Here is a 15,066-nt window from a genome sequence, read left to right as displayed (position 1 = left end):
CGTCATTCAGCATTATGGCGGGCTTGAAGCTTGCAGTTCTAGAATTTCTTCTGCTACTATTTTGTCTTGTATCGCCAGAAAAACAACCCGATGTATTAAATGTCTTAAGCATACTTTTGCCGTATTCCACGGCAGGTTCTGCGAATGTCAATTTTACGATCAGGGCGAGTGATGGCTGTTATAAATGGTAAATATATCGGATAGTTATAAGAATATTGCACGTGTTTTTATTTGCCGATCGGTGGAATGATTTGCATGATTGGGTGTTAAGTATTTGGTTCATCTTTGTTGTATTTTTACGATTTTTATGTTTTGTTATCAGGACGTCATCCAGACCTGAAGTAGCGAAAGTTAGATCTCTTTTGAAGGGTTCACAAAATCAAGGACAAGGTAAGAATAAGATCGGGTTTTGACAGTCCTTTGGAATTCTAAGCGATATTTCGCGATATCAGCGACATTGTGATTTCTCTAGCAAGAAAAAGCACCAGTGCGGCGATTGGTTATGCAACAGACTGGATTTTTAGATTGAAAGTGTCAAATGGGGATTCTCCTCGAGGGGGAGGTGTGCCCCCCACCCATCCCCACCCCACCCCACCCCACAGTTGCTGTTCAGGTTGCAGTTGCATGTTATGAAATATTTTTCACAATGGTTGCAAACCAGGTGTGAATGATGAATACAGAATATCTTGACAAATCAATTTATTTATTAAAATGACGTTTCAAATAGCGGGTGGTGATGCCTGTTCACAAGAGGCTGTGATTACATCTCAATCATCAATTCCTGAGAAGCAAACTGCTATCATTATTGCTGAGGAAAAGGGTAAGACACCATCTAAACCTGTTGTTATCATAATGCAGTCAGTTTTAATTAAAAGTAAAATACTTATTTTGAATGTTAAAATTTTTCAAAGTTTTGGGGAATATTCTGCGTGCTGATGTGTTTGTTAACCGTATAAATCACATTGAAATAACAACGACAACAAGAGAACTATTGCTTGGACAGTCCCCTGAGCTTCTTGATGTCATTGCTTATGACGACACTGGGAATTTGTTTTCATCTCTTGATGGTCTTGTTTTTGATTGGGAACTCATTACTGTCAAAGGATCCATTGAAGCTTCTTCTGTTCTAAGGTAAGAGTTCGTCTGGGCTGCTTATATGGCTAGTCATTTTTATGTAATTTAGTGGTAAACATTACCGAAGTTCTTGCTTTTAAGGAAAACAATAGTTCTTTTTGTTACTAAAGTTTCAGCTCTATCATTATGTTTCAGAATTGTTCCTTTTGCTGAGTCCATAAATGAGACATCAGTTGCTATTTATGCTTTGGAAGCAAGGGTATATATTCTCTATTTGTGAAGTTCAACTTACGTGTATTATATGCTGTTTTTGATAAAGGCTTATGCATCATTAAAATATTTTTTATTTCAAGGGTTTGCGAGGCAGCAGTATCATTGTGGAAGGTATCAACACTGGAACTGCAATTGTAAAGGCAAAATTAAGTCATCCCACTTTCAAGGTTTGTTTTTTCAACAAGACAAATGCAATAGGTTCAGCTTTGCTCTGAAATATTGCTTGGTATTTATCACTGTGCTGCTTGGTACCATAGACAATGACAATGACAAGACAAATGCAATGGGGTTCAGCTTTGCTCTGAAATATTGCTTTCTTTTAGGATGTAGAAGCACATAGTGTGAAATTGTTAGTTATTGATAATATTATGATAGTACCTTCTATGGATGTGTACATCATGATAAACACAGCTGTGAAATACAATGTAAAGAGATTCCGACAGAACTCTGTCATAGGTGAGAAAAGTTTTGTTAAACTTAACCGGTTATCTGTAAAGGCTACACACATACTAAATACCAATTCCTTGGTATATTTCAGATATAGAGATGCCATCAACACAGTTTAAGTTTGTTCTTAGTAATACAACTGTTGGGACATTAGTAGAACCTTCTTCACAAGTGATTGGTCGATCTGTCGGGTATACTCAAGTCACCCTGGTTGATAACAGTATCCTTTTAGATATATATACATTGTGAATGGTACCATAAAAAATGGTCTTAGCTATGTTTTAAAAGTATACTTAACATGTGTAAGATATGAAAGATCAGCTGTCCTCAAGGCAACCAACTGCTGGCGTCCATGTGGTTCAGCCTGATCATTTAGGTAATTTTTGTTCATGAAGTTGCCTGATGTTAATGTGACGTGTTTCTCCTTTATTTATTGTACTGCATGAATATGTTTCAAATTCCAAGCTTATAATTGTATATTTCAATGTCACCAGTTAATTTTTTGAAACTTAAGGATTCTCTGTGTTTCCTCATGGTGCTTGGGTTTTGGAAACCAATCGAGAGTATATAATCACAGTTGATGTTTATGACAAGTTGAATCATAAACTTTATGTGGCTGAGGTGGGTAATTTCCAGTAGGTGGCATTTAATTCTATTTATTGCCAGATTATTTTATTTCCCATGAAGAATGTTTCACCTGAAGACCCACATAGATTTATTGTTTCTTTCATTTCAACAGAATATCATGATTGATACAAAATTTCCACACACGTATTTCTCTGTGTTGAAATCATCAAACAATGGCTCATATCATATCACCAAAACTCTAAAAAGTGGGAAAACTATTCTCAATGCTGTTCTTTCCAGTGTTAAGGTAATGTGGTGAACCATTTAAAGTTATTAAAGTGACTCAGAACATCATATCAAATCATCAAATCATCTACTTCTTAGTTGCTAACCACAGGTGAAGTTGTGACCTTGAATCCACCTGTGAAAGGCCAACAGGAACTTGTGATATACGATCCTATTGCAGTAGTGCCTGCAATCCTTGTGTTCCCATGGATACCGATCAGCGGTGAATATTACAGATATCAACTTAAGGTACACTGTACAGTACACTGTCATTTTAACAATCAGTGTACTTCCCAAATTACCACTGCATAGCGAGTCGAGGATAGGTAGTGAATTGGTTAGCTCTATAGTTCGGTTTTTGCACTGGATTTAAGCTCTACATTTCGTTTGGGATCAAAGTTAGGTTCAGGATTAAGGTTTAGCTGGAATTCAGATAAACTATTCGACTTTTTAATACCGGAATAGGCTGCAACAGGATTTTAAATGCACTTCAATCCTGTATTCCCAGGCAACAGGGGGCAGTGGACACTACACTTGGACCTCAGAAATAACAGTAATAGCCAGTGTCAATGCTCGAGGACTGCTGACCACAACTACCGACACTGGTGTCACTCAAGTGAAAGCTCATGATTCTGAGAATTCGATGCACTATGGAATAGCAGAGGTGGAGTATATTGTACTGTGCAGTCTGTACTACGTGGATAGAGCATAGTCTATGACATTGTGAATGAATTACATAAGTTGTATAAAGCGCTCTCTGTGCATGAACATAGGGCCGTCTACATACAATTGGAGTGGAGCACGGTTAAGACCTGAGATTCAGGCAAAATAAAGGAAACATCAGATCCAAACATTCGAGCAAAATGTTTTTAATATTTTAGGTGCATGTTTTGCCTCCGGATAGTTTGAAATTCATTGCTTCAAGAGTTGAAGTTGAAATCGGAACAAAACTAAAGATTCCTCTCGCAGCAGCAGCCTACTTGAGTCCAGGTGAGAGTTAGTATCCTGAAAACACATCTGCTAAGCTGCTTTTTATTTACATGTGTAAAAACACGAGATTCTTTCATAATAGAGAGCGACGAATTGAAGTTTTTTGACGACTGTCGTAAGATGAATGTGAGTGTATCAGTGTCAGATCCGACCATTTTTCAAGTCATTGGAACATCAGGTGAGGCGAAGCTGGGTCCTCTTGAATCACAGTGCGTCAGAATAAGAAAAACGGATTCGACAAATCGGCTGACATATTTTCGTGCGGCAGGCGAGTTAGCTCTGGGGCCTACCGAAAGGCAAACAGTGAAACAAGCATCATTTTTGATGTTTTTACTTTAGACGAAAATGATGAGATCACGCCACCTGGATGTACATCGGTGTATTTAAAAGCATTGCGTCAAGGTTTTGTGATAGTCACTGCAAGATATAAATATAAAGACATCAATATTAAAGCAACGGTCACCGTGGCTGCCTATATTCCTCTTAAGGTCTGTAGAAACAAATCTCTTTTCGCGCGCGGTGTCCACGCGTCCGCGTTGAAGCCTGGGCGCGAAGCTGGATGTTTCTCACCGCAAAACGTGTTTTGTTTTCTCAGACCTTGGATCCAGAGGACGTGGCCGTTGTCAGTCTTGGCTCAGCTAAAAATTTGATCCTTCAAGGTGGACCTCAGCCCTGGGTGCATGATAGATCTACACATTTTGAAAAAGGTGAGGGGGCCCAGATATTTAAGATGCTAATTTATTAACTGCATGTAACTTATGAGTTCATTGACGGGGGGGAGGGGGGAAGTGAAGGTTTTTATGTTTACTATAAGTTATAATGACATGTTTTCACTCGATTTTAGTCGGTGGCGAACAAGAAGATTTGATCTCAATTAGATCAGACATCATTCCCGAACATCCATTTGGCGATAAACGGTCGCTGCATTTCTATCACGTCACGTGCAAAGCACTCGGCGAACAGGATCTTGTTGTTACCATTGGCAACCGACCGTCGGAAACGAACAAATTCCCAGCCAGTTCCAACGTCACCATCAAATTTGCCTGCATGGTGCCCGCTACTCTTGCCTTAGAGCCCGATGTACACCTCCCTGAAATCTCTGAACGCAGGCTTAGTCTTCAGGATTGCCTAAGTCCAAATAAGGAGGTTAGTGCTTTTGGTTTCGCGCGCTTTTTGAAGCGTACACGTGACTTACACACATCTATATTTTAAAGTTTCATGTGCGGAGTCCGCAGGCTCTCAGACTTCGTGTGATACTTCGTGATGCCAGAAATCGTTTATTCGATAATTTCACTTCGCTTGACATGAGCTGGTCCACAACTAATCATAATATGGCCTCGTTTGACCTCAGCGATACTGGAGTGCGCATGGAGTACCAGGAGGACATCTTCAGGCAACATCTTATGAAGTCAATGTGTAAGTGAAGTTTATATCTCGGCGCGTCTGTTTGGCTGCTGGACTGTCTGTTTGACGAGGAGCAAAGAACTTATATTATCTTATATTTTTTATCTTGCTTTCGTTTTGTAGCGTATCAAGTGTGTAATTTGAAGCAAAATCAAGGTTCTGTCACGATTAAGGCGGCCGTAACCAAGTATAGAATGGAGATACTGCAAAACGCGAAGGTTAATGTCAAGGTAAAGAAGATTGTACTTGATTGATAGTTCGTTATCTTACAATATATATAGTATCGCTCCTGGGAAACGAGGTTTAATTCCTAACATATTCAGTGTTTGTCCATATTTAGGAAACCTTAAAGAAACCTTTGATAGCTTCGCTCAGATTGTCGTTGACGAGTGATATTCGCATTGAACCGGTCCATGCGTCCATATTTAATCACCCCATGAACAAGGTATATCATTTGAGTGATTTACTAAGTATATACTGTAAGGTGAGGTAAGCCATTTATCGATGGAAAGGAAAGACTTCAATGGTAATGATCACTCTGATTGATGCTGGTAGTAAGAGATTGTATTTGAATATGTCCTATTCAATATGTTCAGGTTGATCTCACTATATATGGAGGATCTGGACGATTTCTCGTAAAAGGAAGTGACGATGATATTGCCAGTGTTACAGCCAAGAAATCCATTGTCAAAGTGAGTTCAGTTCAATGTTTGGTCGTACTGAAAACCGCAAGTATTTGGCGCATTATTGCGAAACACATATTTGACTATTTTCCCGTTTTTAAGGTGACACCGAAGATGACCGGAGTTCTCACTGTGACCGTGTATGATCAATGTCTAGATTCTCCCAACCCCGCTACGGCTAACATCAGAATTTCAGACATAGACAGTATTCATGTGACTGTAGTCGATAAGGTGCGATGCTATGATTCGTGTTTTTCTCTTGAATTATTGGCAGCCTGTAGTTTGTCTGGACAATTCGAACAGACCTCCTTGTGTGGTTATTTCGATTGAAGCCCACCGGTTATACTTTGCATAAGGCAACTTGTATACTTGACTCTTATAGGTTGAACTTGGTCATGTGATCAATTGTACTGTGATGGTATTGGATGAACTAGACAATCCTCTATTGGTCAGTCAACTGGACCTGCTGAATCTCACACCCAGGCTGTCTCGCGATTTACTTAACATAAAGTGAGTCTGTATATCCTGGGGTATTTCAAATACACAAAATTTTATCATCAAACTTACCATGCACACGTTTATGTTCAACAATTTTTTTCCCTGTTGTACGAACACTTTCCAATGTAAAAATGTGCAAAACTTACTGTGCCCTATATTTTCACCTATTTTACCAGGCCGAGCGCAAGGAAAGGGCTGGATAAGGCTTTCTATAACTTACGCGGCGTTGCTATTGGCAACACAATACTGACGTACAGTGCTCATCCCACAAACAAACCACAGATCACTAGCGAACCAAAACATATTCAGGTGATCAAGAATACAATGTATTGCACAATGCTAAACCTAACACTAATCCTAATTAATTCTGAATCTGAATAATCCTTTGAATAATCTAAATAATCCTCTTCCCCTTTTCAGATGCCAGAACAAACATTTGTTGTAGCGCTAAACATAAATTTTACCGTTAATAATTCCACAGGTATTCCCGCCTTTACGACTGGATCCCAGGTACATTGTACTCATTCCCGGCGCGACATTTCAACTCAAGGCCACAGGAGGCCCGTATCCTCAAGTCACAACGTTATTCTCTATCAAGAACAGAACAGTCGCTTCAGTGGATAGCGTTGGCCTGATCACCGCTCGCGTTCCGGGGAAGTCGACAGTCACAGGAGCTGTCGAAGCCACAGACCCGCAATCGGGTCACACCATCGTGTTTTCTAAGGTTAGCTTGCCTTCAATATTTAAACCCTAAATGGCAGAAACAATTATAGTAAGACATTATCCCACTCGTTTTTACTCAAGGACCAAGTGATCGTCGAAGTATTGCGTCTAAGCGGAGTGAAAATCTTTACTCCTTCAACCAATCTTGTTACGGAGACTGAGGTAAATAGTTTGAATAGTCCAAACAACAAGAGATGTCTTCAATACAAAGTTATGTCTTTATGGATGAGGCAGTGATAGCACAGAGAATTGTCTTTCGTTTTGTTTTATTACCATTTGCAAGCGACCGTTCGGCGCAAACGTTTTCACGCGTTTTCTTACGTTTCAAACGTGCACGTTAGGCAAACCAAACATACATGCTGAAACGTATAAACTAATTAGTTTAGACTGTGAGTTGACATTGTTTGACATGTCACGCCCACATGTCCAACAAACGTAAGCGCGCACATTTCTAAATATACTTGCATGTGTTAGTTCTATATTTCCACACATAATCTTCTGTAGCTTTTACATTATGCATGTCAATAAATTTGGTAGATCATACAGCCTTGGTAAATCACTTGATAGTGATTTAAGGCGTCTAATTATTGATGAATGCCTTAAGTCTGGTGGAGATGCAACTGTTGGTTACTTGCCCGTCACTTACGTAGAAATAGCTAGTCGATTCAGTATCTCTGCAAATACAGTTTCCAAAATATGGAAGAATTTTTGCTACCAAGGACGAAAGGTTGATCCATCACCAAAAGGCGGAGATCATTCAAGCAAATTTTCTGAAGGGGATCTCGAACTTCTTGAGGTTCTTAAGCGAGCTCATGGCACAATTCAGCTGAATGAATTATATGCTATACTTGAGGAATTTGGTGATTGTGGTGAAGTTTCGTTGTCATCGATTTCACGAGCAATAAAATCCAGACTTCTGTCCGGAAAACGATATACTCGGAAGCGTATTACCAGCGTAGCCTTTGAGCGCTTTACTGATGAAAATATGATTTATACTCAGCTTTTCATCAACTACCTATCTTCAAAAGATCCGAGAAGGATTAAGTTCTTTGATGAGGCGGGGGTTAAGACGCCGTGCATCGGTACACGTTTATACGGAAATGCGCCGTCCGGGGAACGCTGCGTGGAAATTGTTCGAAAAACAGAATCTCCAAATTTTACTTTAAATTTACTGATTTCAGTCAATGGCCCTGAATATTACAACATTCTGGATGGCCCAACTGACACTGTAAGGTTCTGGGATTTCTTCTGGGAGGCTTCTCAAGCAGCACATGAGATAACTCGACGTCCTGCTCTCGAAGTAGGGGATATCGTTGTGATGGACAATTTAGCTGTCCACCACTACGAAGGCGGCCAAATTCTCGAAGAAGTTTTAGCTGAGATGGGTATCGAGCTATTGTTCACCCCAACATATTCTCCCGATCTTAACCCTATTGAGCTTTGTTTCAATAAAATAAAACAGAACTTAACGGACGGTTTTCAGCCGACGTTCATCGTAATCTAAAATTAGCTGTTGCAGAAGCGGTCGAAAGAATATCAGCGTTGGATACGAGGAGGTTTTATCGTCATACAGCTTATCTTTTTCCTTTCGTTGGGTGATGCTTACAAACAGTAATACATTGAAACATTTCACACAAAATACTTGTAACATTTAAGTTTCGTATTTTCGTACATTGATATAACAGAATGATTCAGCAATATCATTGCTTTGGTAAAGTTGAATATATCTGTAAAGTTTGACATTGTGTTAATTGTAAATATTACATTTGACCTCACAAAACTTTGATAACTGCATTTAAAATGGTATTTGAGGATTTTGGGGTAGGGTTTTTTTAAGAAATCGTTAGTGGGTGGGCATGAACAAATTGTATTAACTATAAATTGTACTGAAATTGTTAATTGAAAAATAGGGGAGTTTGTAGGGGTCTGGGGGAACACCCGCAGATAATTTCCTGTATTTTTTAGTCTCCGACTTGATTTCCTGCATTTTCGGCGATACTTACTGTTGCACCATCTCGGCGGAGTGAGGTTTGTTGGGGAAGGAGCTTTCGCCCGCCAGTTAAAAAGGCCCTGTTTTCGGGGAAAAACAGTGTCATATAATCAATTTATCGGCACGGCATGGCTAAAATGGGTACTCGTGCTTATTTCATCCATGCCCCACCTTTGTATTGGTAGTCTGAAAACTAATAAAATAAGGTACGGGTGCCAATTTTTGCCGTGCCGTGCCAATAAATTGAATGTAGTGTAAACAGGGCTATGTCAGTTTTCCGCCGCGGGATAAAGGTCACGCGTGGCACGCAACTGACAGTTAAGTAATAAACCTGACTGTCAGCAATAATTGTCGTTATATTTATTACAAACATGATGATATAATTGATAACAAAATAACGTTTTCTCAAACTTATGGTTCGAACTTGAAGAGTACACAGTCACAGGTTGCTATAAACAAAATGATCTTGCAAAGCAAATCAAACCTCTCAAACTCGGGTAGTTTTGAAGACAATTACAGTAATAATATGCGAGAATAAAAGTATAGCAATTATCTATAAAGTATGAAAGTATCAAGATATTTAGCCTATTCTAAATCTATAGCTAGCACTCTCAAAAATATAATACGAACTAAATATATATTGTTGATCAATGGATCAATGCATGAGTGCAATACAAACGAAAATCGAAATATAAATTCATCAACCGATGGCTTGGATGACCCTCATGAAATGTAAACAAAATTAAAACAAAATGAAAATAATTTACAAACTTTATACTGGTTAGCTATCTGTTCAAGTTTATATCTAGCCTTCAGTAATACATTTACCCGGTATATTTAGTTAGAATAATATGAAAACTTCTACTTATAGTTGCTTCTAAAACTAAATACTATGATAGAACAGTGTCTATGATATAACACAACATACATGATTGAAAAGCTTTCTTACTTGAGACATTTGTCATTTCCAGACGAGAGAAACATTAAATGTAATGCTGCATCCCTGGTCTCTGACTCTGTCGATGTCAGAACTTCTGATGCACTAGGACGTGAAATAGTGTTGGGCGCAGCAGTGGTTTCGGATAAACTTGCAGCAGTACCAGTGTTTCCAGATGAAATTGCAGGATCACTGCTCGCATAAATTACACGACAGGAATCAGATGGATGAAACACTGGCTGTTGAACTGTTGGCGTGTATGGATAGAAATATGGGTTCATATTCCCGTAAGAATAATTTGGAAAATCTTGAAATGTATAACTTGGCGCAGTGTTGTTTAATTGATAAGGTGTCGGAATGGGTTCGGGACAAGCATTTGCTACAGTTGTAAAGAGAGATCGCTGCTCCTGCTGAACTAAAGACTCCTGTTGAACTGAAGAGTCTAATAAGCTTTGTTTCAATACCATGTTGAGCTGCTCTGCTTCTTCTTGAACATTTGATGGCGCGCAACGATGAACAGAACTTGAATGCGAGCTGGACGTAGCTTGGTCGCTGGGATTAGGAAATGAAATCCCTTTTTCTTGCAAAAGAGCTTTGGCCGGATTTGTTCTTTTCAGCGCCCTGGTTCTTTTGGTTTTGACTTGCGACATGCTTGAATTGGCATTGTACTCGTCTCCTGAAACATCTTCTCGTTCTAAGGCGACCTCTAAAATATCCGAAAGTTTGTGCTTTGCAGGTATTCTGCCTTCGAAGTGTTCTTTACAGTGTTTCTCGAGAATATAGACGTGTTTACGCAAAAGTGCCCATTTCTTTATTCCCCCGTCAATATACTGGTTTCCGCTCTCTTTCATAAGGGCCTTTTCAATTTTATTTGACAAACTTTCAGACAGTTTATTCGCTTGTTCTTCCTTTAGACTTAGGTCTTTCTCGAGTTTAGCAATTTCGTCTTTGACTTTTTTTATCGAATTACGAGCCCCGCGAGAGTCTATTTCACCAGGGTGCAATTTTTCTTCACCACAAGCAAAAATAGATAAGCATTTTTCATAGTCACAATGACGTGCAGTATGCCCTAAACGCATGTGACAATTTCGGCATAAGTTACCTTCGGTTGGATTTGATTTAACTCGTAATATTTTCCTTTGCACCTCCTGTTCGTTGCTCTCGAGTTTGTAAAGTTCAGACCTTTTTGCGGCTATGCGATCTTTAACTTTTTTCACATACCTTTGAAAAGGTGTTTCAGCAACAACAGACTGAGCTTCGTCGGAAGAATCGGAAGAATACATTGTTTGTTCTTTTTGGTCGTGCTCAAATAATCTTTTCCTTGCATCGCGAGATACAGCAGGCCGTTTCTCTTGAGGTTTCTCCAGTGGTTTGGTTTCTTTCATCCCCAACGGCGTCCAGGCGTCATCAACACGCAAACACAATCGGACCGTTTCGTAGTCTCCCTGAAGCACTGACTTACATGAACGAACAGCATCCTGTACATCATTTTCTCCAGTAATGGTAACAAATGTACCCTCATCGTCACGATATTGGATTCTCAAGGACTTTGGATCCCGTCCATCTCGATAATAGCTGCCCACCGTGTCCCAAACAATTTCAGACAGCATCGCTAAATCCAAATCTTTCAGACTATTAGATGAGATTGAACTCGTTTTACAACGATCGTAATCACGACCATATATAATTTTTACTTGTACTGACATTTGATTCTGTAAAATCGCAAACGCCTCAATACGAATGTTATGTCTGAAATCTTGCTGGAATGACGCCCTTACGTTTGTTGGACATGTGGGCGTGACATGTCAAACAATGTCAACTCACAGTCTAAACTAATTAGTTTATACGTTTCAGCATGTATGTTTGGTCCGCCTAACGTGCACGTTTGAAACGTAAGAAAACGCGTGAAAACGTTTGCGCCGAACGGTCGCTTGCAAATGGTAATATGTTTCTGTCCATCGAAGCACCAATTTGACAATATACAATTCAAAATACTGCATCATTTCAGATCGGATTGCGAGCTGTTGGACTCAACGATGAGACACCGTTTAGTTTTGCAAACGCTATTCCTGGTCTGGAGTTTCAGTGGACATCGAGTAACATTGATGTTTGCAAACTCAAGTCTGTTTATGAGAAGGTTTGTTTTGCTTGATTCACCTGTATAACATAATGTAACTACACCATTCAAAAGTATCTGGCTAGATATTTTAATACCTTTCATTCTAGAGTGGTATAACTATCGACTCGGAAAAAGCATTCCGTGTAGTGTTATCTTGTAATCATCCTGGGGAAGTTGTTATCAAACTTCAAGCGGTTTTCACTGATCCATCTTATGAACAAGCATCAGTCCTTGCTGATCTCTATGATGATGTCAGAATTCAGGTGACTGGATTGTCAATGATACTATAAGTTGTACTTCTTATACAAACGGTTTCTGTCCAAGAGTCCATGATGGTCAACCTTTGTTTATTAAATGTCCAGGTGTTTGAGAAATTACGTCTGATCCATCCTTCTGACGGTCAGTTACTGCTGCCACATGACGTGAGCGTCAGGATAAGAACCAATAGGTAAGCTGGACTAACTAAACGGGCAACGTGATTGGCTGAAACGAGTTTTCGTTTTAAAAATTTGATATATACGTTACACCTTTTTTCAGAGATGGGGAGGTTAAGTTACAGTATCATGGATGTCTGTCCACAGTCTCCCCGTAGTGACTCGCGACCACTGCTGACCGTTGACAACCGCGGTCACCTTGAGACCGGCATGATCTCAGGGACTGCCGGTATAGTTGTCACGTCACGGGAGGATTTTGGTGTCAATCAAACTGTAGTTGTCCACGTTGAGGTAAGTTTTCACTTCGTATATCTAATATCATTATACTAATTCAAACATTTCTGTATTGATGTCCAAAGTGCCACTGTAAAGTTTTTTGGTTTTTACGCAAGATTATATTGCTTTTCCCAGGTAAAATCAGTCTCTTCTATCTCCATATCACCACTGTCTGCCGTGCACACTCTGTCCCACAAATTGCATGCCTTTCCCGTCGGGATGAGCGCTATATTTTCAGTATTTCTTCACGATAACATTGGACGAAAATTTGATTCTGGAAATGTCCCACTTAAACACAGACTAAACAGGTAAGCTCTTGTCGCAAACAGGACTTTCAAACCTGGACAACCATGACAATGACATCGTTCTCATTTTTACAAGGTTTGATTCCATACACATCACGCAAGGTCCTGATAATGGAACCTATTCTGTAAGGGCTCATAATAACGGTGAAGCGATCCTGAATGTAAGTTTTTTTTAATACATTCACAATTCTGTAATATATTAATGTGTGAAATCACGATGAGACGGACGAGCTGTATCACTTTATTTTCACAGGTTTGGCTCGTGTCGTCTTCACATATTGCTGATTTTGTCCACCTGAGAGCGACTCAAGCCATTTTGCCATTCAGCACAACGTACTACCTTGGGGAGATGATTTGTTTTAAGGAAACTGTGATGGGAGACGAAGGTATGGGTGGTGGTACTCGTTGTCACTCAAAACTTATGTAGGAATGATCACGATGAATGTTTTAAACTCATGGTGCAATTAAAACTCCTTTCAGATAATGGATTATGGTGGGCCTCCAAGGATAATATAATCAGCATTGATCAACACTCAGGTGTTGCTATAGCTACAAGCAGTGGCAACACGCTAGTATATTATAATGCTTCACTTTCACTTCCAACGTACATTGAAGCGAAAGTTAGTTCAGTCAGTGACGTGAACGTTGTTAATCCAGACAAAACCATCGTCTCGAACTGTCCCGGAACGAATGTTAATGGCAGTTATATTATTTACGTAAACTTCGGTAAACAAAGATCAACTCCCCTGGTTGGATGTACCGAAACCATTCTCAAAGACAGACCCTCAAGTGGAAACCTTGAATTCCCGTTTTCCTGCGCATTATCCCTCGAAAATGCTCACGGTTTGACCACGGAGAAAGTGTTCAGTATCACACCTGGATACGAGAATGGAAAGAGTGCTTGTTTTATTCTTCCACGAAGTCTTCATGCAGACGACGCAAGATTATTATCAGTTACTAAAGCCAATCTGCTCCTATCAGTGACACTGCAAGATCCCAGCAAAGGCACCGAGTTCAGTTCTGGATTGGTCGAGGTAGAGTTCATACCGTCCTTTGTTCTTGACAAACATGAGGTCAAATTAAGCAGTACAGGAGAAAGCGTGTCTGTGGAAATTCATGGCACAGATGAAATGTTGCTGAACGTACAGGTTAGTGTTTACAATTTACTTTATAAGACTACGTTCACATGGGACCGGACGAATTCGGGACCCATTTCCTGTTGTTGTTACATGTTCGTATTGTACATTTTTTTATTCTTTTCAAGGCCAACACTCAGTCGTTGTTAGTTTTGGTAACCCGGCGTAAAGATGAAGTCCCTAACACACTCACATTTGACATATCATTGGCTGACTCGAATGTCCCATCTTTTGATGACGTCATTATTGAGGTGAAAAGTCGTTTGACGACACAACTTGATACGATCACCGTTTCATATCTGTCCGCGCAAACCGCGCCTGTGCCACAGTTCGCTACCAGTAACCAATGTCCTGGCCCTTCTTGTCCTAACACGCACAGCTCTACTTTCAATTTCCGCAATCTTTTCGTAATTCTCTTCACTATATTAATTCTTTTGCTACTGATATTGATATGTCGGCCACGTGACAGGCAGCGGCCGTCCCAGAGACCCGGTACCTCGCCTTACGGACGATACAGCCCTTACCCAAATGATAGCAGAAATGCTTTGGACACGTCTGCAACACCATATAACCGAAGTGACGTAAGCCCATCGAGACGAAGGCAGTCGCCATTGTTAGGTCGGCGTTCCACGCCAAGGTCCCCTCCATTGTTTAGCGTGTCGCAGTAACCATGGAGCAAGGCATTAGATAGAAGTTTGCTATTGATAGCGATTATGAGCATAAAATGATGACATGCAATTATTTTTGTATTTTCTCAGTAAATAGTTTTATATTTATGACTGTTCATTGTGAACCCTATTAAGACAGAAACTGCTTTTGAGAGAAAAGGTTTTTGTGCTAGACCAACGCCGGTATATTAGTTGCAGTGCTGAGGAATGTTTGTAGTGTTGGATAAAATTAAACACCAGATCACGTCTCTTGCAAT

At 39.9% G+C, this 15,066-nt stretch overlaps 1 protein-coding gene across 1 annotated transcript; it reads left to right on the top strand.

The window, feature by feature from the left end:
- The first annotated feature begins 14 nt into the window (after positions 1–14).
- LOC114518157 (nuclear pore membrane glycoprotein 210-like) lies at positions 15–15,065 on the top strand. Its single transcript, XM_028538098.1, is given in 36 exon segments — positions 15–187; positions 323–390; positions 728–820; positions 912–1,131; positions 1,270–1,333; positions 1,428–1,514; positions 1,671–1,803; positions 1,886–2,014; positions 2,102–2,170; positions 2,309–2,415; positions 2,534–2,668; positions 2,746–2,895; positions 3,155–3,310; positions 3,528–3,636; positions 3,719–3,814; positions 3,976–4,124; positions 4,232–4,343; positions 4,481–4,782; positions 4,851–5,052; positions 5,164–5,270; positions 5,381–5,485; positions 5,637–5,732; positions 5,826–5,954; positions 6,106–6,233; positions 6,398–6,530; positions 6,703–6,945; positions 7,026–7,106; positions 11,880–12,008; positions 12,098–12,253; positions 12,353–12,465; positions 12,544–12,715; positions 12,836–13,008; positions 13,082–13,166; positions 13,259–13,391; positions 13,486–14,153; positions 14,270–15,065. Coding segments are annotated over 36 exon segments (5,745 nt in total). The 3' UTR covers positions 14,810–15,065.
- Position 15,066: the final 1 nt, after the last annotated feature.

The sequence above is a fragment of the Dendronephthya gigantea genome, unplaced genomic scaffold (genome assembly GCF_004324835.1).
Source record: "Dendronephthya gigantea isolate DGI-Jeju-01 unplaced genomic scaffold, DenGig_1.0 000010F, whole genome shotgun sequence".
Lineage (NCBI taxonomy): Eukaryota > Metazoa > Cnidaria > Anthozoa > Malacalcyonacea > Nephtheidae > Dendronephthya > Dendronephthya gigantea.
Note: the sequence above shows the minus strand (reverse complement) of the source record. Positions and strands in the feature narration are given on the sequence as shown.